The sequence below is a fragment of the Triturus cristatus genome, chromosome 5_2 (genome assembly GCF_964204655.1).
Source record: "Triturus cristatus chromosome 5_2, aTriCri1.1, whole genome shotgun sequence".
NCBI lineage: Eukaryota > Metazoa > Chordata > Amphibia > Caudata > Salamandridae > Triturus > Triturus cristatus.
The window spans coordinates 275,737,138-275,749,809 of NC_140588.1; the positions used below are offsets into that span (position 1 = coordinate 275,737,138).

At 37.5% G+C, this 12,672-nt stretch overlaps 1 protein-coding gene across 2 annotated transcripts in view; it reads left to right on the plus strand.

Moving 5' to 3' along the window:
* DCDC2 (doublecortin domain containing 2) overlaps positions 1-12,672 on the plus strand; it is a 568,433-nt gene that overhangs the window by 281,112 nt on the left and 274,649 nt on the right. For both annotated transcript variants that reach the window (XM_085607045.1, XM_085607043.1), the window contains exon 5: positions 4,289-4,435. In XM_085607045.1, coding sequence (XP_085463171.1) covers positions 4,289-4,435 — 147 coding nt within the window. The remainder of the gene's footprint in view (positions 1-4,288; positions 4,436-12,672) is intronic.

Below are 12,672 nucleotides of genomic sequence, written 5' to 3' on the forward strand. Positions count from 1 at the left end.
TTAATAGATACATTTGTAATAAGAGTGCTAGCCCGCTTGACTGGGAGGTCTGTTCCCGTCAGGCGATGTTGCTTGAGTATTTAATAGCTTCCCACATATTATTGTTGATCTTATGTGAGACAGAACTCTTATGTCATTCATGAATATGTATCATACTTAGGATGGATTCATACATCAAGTTCTTTGTTTGTCAGCTTGTTCCTTTTCTTACCAGCACCAGAAAATGTGGCAGTTTCATCTAGCAAGGCCATGGGTGAATTGTATTGTATAGTAATATTTTGGAATTTATATAGTGCTTTCCTACCTTTACTACCCCAAAGTGCTTTTGGGTGATAGTTTAAAAGCCTACTTGTCTTCTTGTACGTGAGTGGTAGGATGTGTGCTTTTCATGTGCCTTATGTGGGAGGAATGTTGGTGTTGTGCATGAGATTCAGAGGTAATGCTGCAATATTATAACAGTGAGCTTGTAGCTGTGCCTATGCATGGTGTTTGGAAAAGGAGGCTGAACCCAAGAAAACAGTACAGACACCACAGTACTGGGTCTATAGGGTCGACCTAGAAGCAGCGAAGGCAAAACACAAGGTATTTGTTTAAAGGGAGAGGACAAGCACTGTACCACTGGTTAGCAGGAGTAAAACGTGCAGAGTCCTATGGCCAACAAAAACAGATTTGATAAAAGAAGGTAAAAATCTGAGGGCATGTCATGCAAATGGTGGTAATTTCCAACATGTATACCTAAAAACAAACTAACAACACAACAAAAACATAACAGTGAACGACAGAACATATCAGGCAAACAGAATGCAAAGCAGCACCCACTGTAAAACACAAAAATAGCACAATGCAGTTGTGCAGTACAAAAACATGGAAGCACAAAAAACAAGCATCACTATAAAGGTAACAGCATAAGAAATACCCTTTTTGGGTATACAACACACTTTCAAATATACATTAGTGTACTCTCCTGTAATGAAGGAAACATGAACTCAATTGCAGCAGTTTAAATTCAACATGGGCCTGCTTGCTATAAACCTATATATCAAGCCGTGGTCCACTGTCCTCTTGCATTACCTCTTCTTTTCTGTTTGTTCTATCCTCTGCTTCCCTCTTCATTAAACCGCTCAGGGGCAGGTTTACAAGCCCCTTCCGCCGCTTTTGCGTCACTTTTCCCATGTTAAAAGTGACGCAAAAGTGGCGCAAGGGGCTTGTAAATCTGGCCCTCAGCATGTTTCTGGCACGATACTCACTTTAACAGGAACGATTTTAAAATCTAGTTATAGATTTGGCAATACGTTTAACATTAACTGCAGGCATTCAGCAGAAGACCAGTTGCAGTGGTGTAAATAGAGATAGAGAAGTGGTGGGTGAGGGATTCACAGGGCCTCCCCCCACATTGGCCCCCATTGTAATAAGTGTGAGGCAAAGGGCCCAGAGACAGAAAGCCATGACTGATGCTAGCTGATTACCACTGAGAAAAGCTGAGACAAGAGTTGCCTTCCTGAATATACAGTGACACAAATACAGCTGGGTTGGGGCTTGGCATAAGAATACTCCTCAGATGTCGCTTTTCCATGTCTCGGGCCCACACTGCAGTCTCCAGTCCTGCGACTTGTACCACACATAACAGCTGCTAAGAAACCTGATGTGCGGTTTGCTGTTGTGATGATTGGAAACCGACTCTTTTCCTTCTGGTAGCTCACCCTGTGATGCAGAAGATGCAGAAACACAATTAAAGAGGTAGATTCTTATCACTCAGAAAGTCCATTCTATGTGCTGACCCAAAATGAGACTGGCACTGCCAATTAAGCAACTGCTGAGGAGACTGATCCATTGCCCCAATCTATGTTTGCTGTACTGTGGGCTTATCCAAAATGTGAGTGACTGGCACTCCAGCAGAGCAATGTCTTAAGGGGCTTAACTTCAAGTGCCGCTAAGCATTATTATATGTTTTAATTATTCTAAATGATAAACGACTAGCAGACGCCTCTAGCTATGTCTTAGCTATACTCAAAAAATTGACAGGAAACCAAGTACACCTTCACTACATATTCGCAAAATACATTGGTTATGAAGTAAAACGTATGCTTAGAAAAGTTGTAAGATATAAATAATAGTGGACAAATCAGTGTCCTAATAATGGGTTTGTTGAAAATGTGTACCATTGACCATAGTATGCTGTTGAATATGGATACAAAATAATTTTAACCAATCCTGCGTGGTCAGGCTTTTGTGCTGTTCTGATGATATTAGCTATACTGGAAAATAAAGAATTAGGGCACGAAGTTACTAAGATTTTGCTTCGAGGTTGCATCCTTTTTGTGGCACAGCCATGATGCAAAAACACATTTTGGCATTTACTAGACCACTCAAAGTCGATTTGTGTGGGCTTGCATGGTTTTGTAAATACAAAGTAAAACAATGAAGCGCATTATGCTGCCTTTCTTTACATTGCATTGGGTAGGCATTACATGGGTGGAGCATGGGTGTTCCCGTGATATTACCCATGGAATTGATGCAAACCCAGATAGAAATATGCCTCTAAGGATTGTTTTTGTTCAGGGAGGTGTCCCTTCATGCACACAAACAATCCTACCCATATCGCAGGCACCCTTGCATTGTGGCGCAAGTGTGCCTGCATTTGAACTATGTTATAAACTTAAGGAAAACCCAATATACCCTTGGAGGCTTGGGCAAGCAATAACAGGTTAAGATGCCTACAAGGGATTTTATTTCAGAAATGAAGTATCCTATTATTTTTCAGGAAGTTACTCTACGGGTGAGTCTACTCAGAACAGCCAACACAATATTAATCGATCAATCAAAAAAAAATTATAATTATATAAAAACACAAACACTGGAATATCTTATATGTAATATATAGAAATTTGTATATGTATAAATCAGATTAAAAAAGGAGTACAAATGAACAGTAAATTCAGCAATAGATCATGAGCGAGGAAGTTATAAATTTATCCCACATTTCATGAAAAGGCATCTATTCCAATAAGAAAAGCAATAACATATGTCTTAATTGGAATAATGATCAATTTAATATATTGAAAATTATGGAAATAGATGATGTAGTCGACGTTTCGGTCTTGAATGGCGTCAGTCCGTCAGACCATCTTCAGGACAGTGATTATTGCATCTAAAGAATGACCCTTTTCTTATTCAAATCCAAACGAATAATCACTTTCGTTGAGCTGGAATTTAGACCACTTATATAAATACAGCGGTGCGAATTTACAATTCTGGATCAGTCAGATATTGTAATGACGCTTTCAAAGGAAGGGAGATTGTGATCTCTCAATTCTCATTCTCTTAGCTGTGTCTCAATAATTGATTGTATAGCTTGCAAAAAAAACAGCATAACCCCACAGCAAAACAGACAATTCACACAGCTCAGAGAATGAGAATTGAGAGATCACAATCTCCCTTCCTTTGAAAGCGTCATTACAATATCTGACTGATCCAGAATTGTAAATTCGCACCGCTATATTTATATAAGCGGTCTAAATTCCAGCTCAACGAAAGTGACTATTCGTTTTGATTTCAATAAGAAAAGGGTCATTCTTTAGATGCAATAATCACTGTCCTGAAGATGGTCTGACGGACTGACGCCATTTAAAGACCGAAACGTCGACTACATCATCTATTTCCATAATTTTCAATATATTAAATTGATCATTATTCCAATTAAGACATATGTTATTGCTTTTCTTATTGGAATAGATGCCTTTTCATGAAATGTGGGAGAAATTTATAACTTCCTCGATCATGATCTATTGCTGAATTTACTGTTCATTTGTACTCCTTGTTTAATCTGATTTATACATATAAAAATTTCTATATATTACATATAAGATATTCCTGTGTTTGTGCTTTTTATATAATTATAATTATTTTTTGATTTGATCGATTAAATATTGTGGTGGCTGTTCTAAGTAGACTCACCCGTAGAGTAACTTCCTGAAAAATAATAGGATACTTCATTTCTGCATTTGAACTAGGCAGCCACAAGTGTGCCAACACAAAGATGGAGCTGAACAATACCATATCTTTGTAAATATGGCACTTTTCAGCTCTCTCCCATCCCTGTAACACAGCAGCGTAACTTACCTTGCTGCTCTGCCTTGTGTGAACTATTGGTAAATAAACCCATTGTTCGTATTAAACAGAGTACATTTTTTGGAGCTTACACTTTAGTAGTTAGGGTTTGCAGTTTTTGTGAAATAAATTAATATTTACTATTTTCACACATAACTGTTTGTGATTTGTATTTTTTCAGACTTTACACACTGGAAGGGAAACTTGTGCAACATGGATCCGAACTAGAAAATGGACAGTTCTATGTTGCAGTTGGTAGAGACAAATTAAAGAAGTTGCCCTATGGTGACCTTATTTTCAGCAAGTCTTCCATGAGGAGACCTCATGGGTAAGTTGGAAAATACTTTATGATGTGTAAGCAAATTTGAAGAGGTCTTATGAGTTTGTATGAAAGTCAAGAGCAAATAGTCATTACTAATATCCTTGAACATATGTCAATTTCTTTTAATTGTTTTTCATAATTAGGCATATGTTGAGATCCCTGCCCCAAATGCAAGAACTGTGCTAATGTATTTATGTGTTTTAGTCGCAAATGTGGGAGGGTCAGAGAGGAGTGGCTGGAAAAAGGGTAATACAATTAAAGAGGAGAGGTTGAGGGAATAGTAAAGAGGGGTTTAGGGGTGGTTTGTGAGGGGTTTAGGAGGGTATACACCCACCTATGCCCAAAAGAGTAATCCCATTGCTTTTCACAAACTGCACTTCTATAGTTACTACTGCCAAAAAGGAACCAAAACTGTCATGAATATACTCAAGCTCAGAACTGGCATAAGTCCAGCACCACACATTGCCAACTACTGGTACTGTAACATCCTCCTATAAAAATAATAAAGGTACAGGCATAAAATAAAACCTCATAGGAAAATAAATCAAATTATTGACACTATTTAAAAATATAAATACATTAATTGTTGTGTTAAAATTGTCTAAAAAACATAATTATTAATTTAAGATATATCACGACCCTTTATTAAAAAATAAATATTAATGTATGTTTAATATTTATTAAACATAATTAAATTACTTTTAATTAATTCTATGTATCACTTTTACTTTGTTTATTAAATTATATATTATTTTTTATTTTAGGTGGAGAAATGTTTTTCATTTAATTCTCAGAACATAATTTTATTTTGAGATATTCAAAATAATTAGATGTTTAATTTAAAAATTAAGTTATTAATGCCTTAACATTTGTATATGTTTCTACTTTAAAAAAAAATATATAGAACTATTTTACCATTAATATCTAACATGAAAATTGTTTTTCTTTTTTCTAAAAAAAGTTTTGTAAACATTTGAAGTTTTTACTTACTTTATCATAGGGAAATCTCTGCCAGGATTCTGGAGTTTTCTACCAAGCGTGCAGAACGTAAAATACAGTCATAAAGTCACTACTAATAGTAACGTTACAGTCATATTTGATGTTTTCACTGAGTCCACCCAGTATTTCAGAAGGTGGGTACATGTTAGTCTACACTTTTGAGTAACTTTACACTCATAAATGGTGAACACCCAAAAGTAGTAAACTTACTAAAAAAAGTAGGAATAAATTTACTTGCAGTAAATTTACTTCCCTCTCCTATGTCTCAGCACGGGGACACACCGTTTGGTGTAACCAGGCGCTCTACAAATGAAATAAACTAAACTAAACTAAATATGCAGATGTAGATTCACCTTTGTGAAGAAGACCATTAGCCTCTGCCATTCACCTATTCTGGTCAGTGCCCCAACTGTTCTACAGTTCTTTCAACAGCAGTCAGCTTTGGAGAAGGTGCTCCTCACAGAAGACAGTAAGCCATAAAAGAGCAATAAAACATAGTATAAAACATTAAAATCAATCAAGCATACACCAAAAGAAAGTGATCAAACATGTTTTAGATCGAACATGCATCATAAAATATCTGATAAAATGAATGCAGCCAAAACATTTCATAAACTCAGTAAAACAGAGTCCCAGATTACACTTCATGCATTTATCAGTACTTAGTGGGTGTATTACATGAACCTGATTCCAAGTTGCTTCCACAAGAGAGAGGAATTATGCACGGTATTATATGTATTCACCTGTTCAAGGGGTGCACAACCTGACATTGTAGTCAATGTGCACATGTAATTTTCAGTACTTTTCACCTATTGCAAATTATGTGGGCAGACCCCTACATAAGATGCAATTTGTGCCTGAATTGTAATCCCAGCTTTGGCATAAAACTGGAATTTGCACCCTTCACTGGATTACTGGCAAAACTATAACCAGAGAAAAAAAGCCTCATTTGGAGTTTTAGTGTTTAGAGGGAACTGAAACTTCTCCAATTTCTGGAGTAAACTATACATTTCCAGTACAATCCACCAACTGAATTTTATCTACAAGAGTGAAAGTTTTATGGAGGAAATTCAGCCAGTGGATAGCACAGCATATATAGAGCTTCTTTCAAAAACTGGAGGATAGCCTTTCCCCTCCAAACTCTAACTGAGGCCATAACAGATTCTCAGCATATTGGATTTATTTCACTACTCCTGATATCTTTTTTACACTCTAAGAAGAGATTGCATATTGTGTCTGTTATCTTTACTCTTGGTACTGATTTCTGCTCAGCTTAAACTAAGAAGACAGACAATGTGTTTCAAATGTATTCCTGACCCTCGAACAATATTTTCAAATGTAATCGGCTATAAATATCTCATAGAGCTACATTGGACCACAATCACAAAAATCAATAAGTTGAGTTCTTTTCTTTCACATTGGGCCCTCAAATTACATAATGTATAAAATAAATCATAATCATAAAGATGATACTAAAGAAAAAGATTAAAGCAACAACTTTGATCCATCACATTTAGACTAAGATCCCAATTATAGGTTTGGTGGATTTATGAGCAGGGATAGTGCATGGCTGGAAATAATGTGTCTGGTCAGTATGTCCGAGAATAAATCTGGCTTTTACAAGGTATTTTCCATCGAAGGTGGAGCTATTGTGAAGATCTGTTGTTTTCTGGGTGAAAGCAAAAGGTAAATGGCAGTGCTGTGTGTTTGTGGGGGTGTGGGGTTGTGGATGGGGAGAGGGAGATGTGAGGTTAGTCAAGATCAGAGAAGATTGTGTAACAAGAGGCCATAGAAGAGTGTTTGGTGGGGACCAGGCTGCCATTGCAGCATAAGCCTTTAGCAAGTTTACCAACTCGATGGCTTTTATAATTGGATCGGGTGTTCCTGCACCCGTAAAAACAGGGTGTGGAAAACACTGTGTCTCTGAGCATACCGTTCCACCCAATTTATAATCCATTTACATCTCCTCCAAATTGGAAATGCCAGGCACCAGTTCCTTGTAGAGTTGCAATGCCTGACATGATTTAATCTAAAAAAAATGACCTCAAAGAAAGCCCCAGAAGCTTTAGGAAGGTTATGAGCCCAATTAGATTCATAGACACCACACTAGAAATTGATAAGGTTCTTCATGTAAAGGTCCCTTGTTTACTGACATTCTGCCTGCTAGATGTAGGCGCTTTTCAATTTCCATCTTTAGACATCATGATGTCTGTGGCTTCAGCTGTGATGGATATGGATCCTCTACTCTCACAAATACCATTAGGCATAATCAGATTTGATGTGTGTTTTAACTTTTTATGTATATTCACTCCCCCCCCCAAAAAATGCATTGCTGAATTTGTAAACATATTTGTAACCCAATCTTACTTTGATTAAGGAGTCTTGCTACACTTTGTGACCATATTTGATAAACGTTACATAATGAAAAAAAGGCAGATCCATGTTGTACTATTTTGTTGCTAATGCTAAATCCTAAGCAGGCAAATTTTCCCTTGAAAGAAAATCCACATGTATAATGCTATGAATAGACATAGATATCTACTATTTTCCTTATCTTTTATTTGCAGTTCAGGGTATAGTGTAACTCACAAACAAATAGTAATTTACAGGCATCAGACCTGATTTCTAAACAAAAGAAACACAGATGTCCTCCTCCTATAGATTAACTTTTTGTTGATTGGGTTTATACAAATTTGACACACCTATTTCAGTATCCCTACATAACATCTGTATTGTAAAGCACACCTTCACCCCATGGGACACCTTGGTGTTGATTAACCGGTATTTGCTTTTTCCCAGCTCATTGGCACTAATTTTGACAACCTCAGAAGGCTGAAAAGCTGAGTAGACCCACCTGTATTCGAACCTGTGCCATTGAGATCAAACACAGATTTCTGGAGTGGATATATTTAAAAATCCCATTATACACTTATTGTCTGTTTCATTGTAGTCTGTTTTACAACTATAATCAATGTTTCTGTAAGTTTCCTCTTCTTACATTTTATGAAATTCAAAATGTTCAGACCACTTTATCCACTTTTCACTTATCTTGCGCCATTTCCATCAAGGTGCAGCTAGGCATTTCCAAAAACGTCTGGAAGTGCATTTCAAAATCTCCTCTAAAATCTACTTTGTGGCAATCAAAAAATTGTACTGCATATCCTTGTCTTTAGTGGTCTTCTTCACAAATTTTACCAGATGGACTTCGAACCTCTTCTCAGTTACACCCAAACCACTCATGCTTCTGGTACATACTATTTGCCTAAATTAAACGCACATAACTTAAACGTTTCCACCTGCCTAACTTACACATCTTTGGCTGTGTCAATCACCTAAATTACATGTGGGTAAATTTAGAAGTTTATTGACCAGCAAGTTGTACCTCTGAAGACAAGGTTCATGGATAGATAAGTTCCAAGTTGTTGTTCCGCAAATCCTACAGGAACACTTCAGCTAGCAGGTATCAACTCATCGAACCATGTTGGCTGCGCTGAGATACCATGATCGTGATCATGATTAGCGTGGAAGCTTCATTCGATTATAGATCAATGTGCCTTTGTAGGAATCAATTTTACAATGAAAGTTACAGCAGCTGTTTTCCTCTCTTAAGAGTTTGAGTCAGTTCTCACAAATACAATCCAAATCACAAACGCATGTTAGGAAATATCGGATATCTGCTACCTTAGGGTTGCTCCTTTGTTCATTTACTCTTGGAAATCTATGACAGTCATTGATTTCTAGGCAAACTCCTCCTTCACCTAATTTACATGTGCCTACTTTCATCTAGGTGATAAATGTGCACGACTAAAGCCTGAGGAAATGTAATATTTTCTCCTGTATATTGTAATGCAATTTTCTGCTCTTCCGGTCTTTTTCCGTATGGAAAGTTACTTTCTTTTTCCTATTGCAGGACTACATTTGGCTGTATTTCCAATTAGGGAAATGTCCTGTGAACCATTTGTGAATCCCCAAAAAACCTTGAGATTTACATTTTGCAAGACCACTCTCCCTGCAGTGCCCACTTTCCCAACAAAAGCACAAACCTACAGTCCAGAGTCTGTGACTCAGTATGTGGAGTTTATTTTCATAGTGCAAGAGTGTCTAAGTGGAAAGTGAAAATCACAGTGTTCTGTTTATGGCACTGCATTGGACCTAATGGTGAAAAAAAAAGTATAGGATGAAGTTCTAATGGGACGATGCTGGTGTTGGAAATTGGACTAGCACTAAAAATGGATCCCTGGAGGTACCAATATTTAAGTCATCATAGCTCATGAACAACAGTTATCTGTAAAATATTTCAGTGGTTAGCCTATAAACAAGACTAGGGTACTCAATGGATCACTGGTTCCCAGTGTAACTGGGAGTTGCTCTGGATTAAGCAGATGGTGATATTTCTAGAACTGCGAGGCATATGGAGATTTTCCAACACTTCAGGAATCAGGGAAGGCAGCCTTGGATATATCCCACTGATTTAGGCTTGAAATGAAAATCCCTTTGTCTCACAAAGTCATTCAAACCAAAGGCATTGCAGGCTCATCAACAGGCATAGTCTTTCAATGATCCACATCTCATCAAACTTTAGGTGATGCAGGCATCAGAAGGCTGAACACACTCATCAGGGTGCAAATCCTCATGACTATATTGCAGCATAACATGTTTGATCGTTCCACCGGGATGAAATATATCAGTTTGGCCTAGTGCTGGTCTCCTCTACTGGGCAGTTAGCAGCTTTTTTTCTAGGCATTCTGTGGCAAAGGTTCTCCAGAGTGACAGATTTAGTCCCACACAAGCCATTAATTTCCAAACTCCTGGTTATTGTCACTTGTCTCTCACAGCACATGCTGTAGATCTTTCTATGAAGACATATGGATACAAGATACTGGAGGGCCAATATTGAAGCAAAATTGTTTGTGTTCTCTCAAACCGTTGGGCAACCATAATGTGCCATTTCTTTTTAAGCCATATTTCCATCCAACCAGTTCAGAGCACATGGGTTAGACTTGAGCGGGTCGGGTTAAAAGGCTGTGGATTAGAAAGACACAGTGCATTTTTGTACAAGGGTCTCCGGATTCACAACAACTCCATGTACAATTCGAGGGGCAAGACTGCAGAGGGAGATCAGTCCCATCTACGGATAGGCCTGCCCACACTGTAGAACATTTTTGGCCAGCAGTTGGTTTTCATGAAATCATCTGGTCTCACAGGATGTGCATATGGATATGCTCAGCCTCCTCAGGCTTTCGTAACAGTACCTCAACTGTTTTTATGTCCACGTAAACCTTTACCATCACAATGCAAAATTAGGCAGTGAGAGCCATTTGCCAATTTAATGGGCCAACTAGTCCTTGAGTGTACAAATGCCCCAGTTGTGGGTGATTTCAAATTTGGACTGAATTGGACACAGGAGGGAAGAGTTTGGAAAGGGTGTTTCAGAGTCCATAGTTGTTGGAGAGGTTTGCAATGAGTCTGGGAGTGAGGCTATGACAGAGACTGAAGGAGATTCACCCTACCCAAGTAAGTAACAGTTATACAAATATAAATAGACACAAACACACATCAAAATATATAGCAATATGTATACATGCATACAAACATAAACGCATTATATATATATATGCAATTTTATGTACAAGACACAAACCCCACTATATAAACATTTACATGTACATAATGTAGTTATATTTACATGATCAGATATTCCTGTTTGTGTTGTTTATAAATACACATATATTTATTTTTAACTAAATAAATAAAAAAACACGAATTGTGCCTTATCTATAATTATATTTATACACTGTGATATATATGCGTTGTCAAAGAAAAAAAATGCAAACCCATAAATAAGCACACAGTCATCTATGTATATGTTATCTGCACAATATGACATACATATTTATATTAAGTAGATACATATTTTTACTGAACATTTTTCAATATATGTATATATTTTTTAAACCAATACATGTATACAGACAAACCCACAGATCTAAATATATTCACATAGTTGTATGTATACATATATACACACATGTATGTACAATGAATTGATCCCTATATATACCCATATGTACATACATGTAATAATATTTACACAGTCAAACATACACATGTGTTGTGCATAATTATACATAGGAAGCATGTATTTGTGCATATGGGTATTTCTCGATTGTTAGTCACTGCTTTATGGTCAGCTGTGTTAAAGGCTACAGAAAGTGTAAGCAGGACCTGGAAATAGGAATTGTTTCTGTCATGGTTAACTTCTTTAAGAGTACCTGCTAAATGCTGCAGCAGGGTAAGAAGGGCGGATTGGTAGCCCTGTAGAAAATATTTCTTGCTGATTTGCCCCTGTAGTTAGGTGGAGAGTGTAAATGATTTTTGCAATGAAAGGCAGGTGAGTGACAAGAGTGAGTGACAAGAACACGTGTGTAAAAGTTCATTTTCTTCAACAAGGGAAGAACTTTTCTATTTTGAGGTCCTCCGCAAAGATTCCTAAGCTGAGAGAGCAATTGACAATACTTTGGAGGAATACATGGGCTTCTCCTCATAGAGTTTTGACAATTGATGGTGGGAGAATGTCATCTGTTTTTGGAGTGGACAAGGGGCAGTACAGGATGTTTGGCAACTTTAGTGTCTGAGAACATTGAAGGCTATCCACTTGAGGGTGGAGTGGAGGGTAGAATTATTTTTGCACCTTTGGAAAATATGTTCCAGTTATTTAAAAACCCTAGAACCTCTGACCGGATAACAATCAATCCTGTGAAACTACAGGATTATTTGTTTATTAGTGAGTTCTGAAACTCCTTTCACCATCGATGGACACACAATAAACCACACTTTTTAAAGACTTTATTAAAACTAATGTCCTAATCTAGTGCGGATAATATTTATAGGTATAACTATAAAAACTAGCAAATAAGTGGTAGTGAAAAAAACTACTTCATCATCACGGTTTCAAATCCTGGCTGATCAACTCAACCTTTCGAGTTCAATACAGTCAGTAACAATAAACCTCTGTTGTTGTGGAGAAGTGTGGCTCAATGATTAGAGCGGCAGACCCTGATGCAGAGGTCTAACCCGGGACCAGGGTTCAATTCCCCGCCTCGGTGGGTCTTGGGCTCAAAAATTCCACGGACCTGATAATTCTGGCCTCGGTGCCATTCCAATCATGGAGTCCCACTCTGCAACTCTGGGCAATAGCGTGCTTAATCTCCACAACGGCCCCCACAATGCTAAGGATGCCTGGC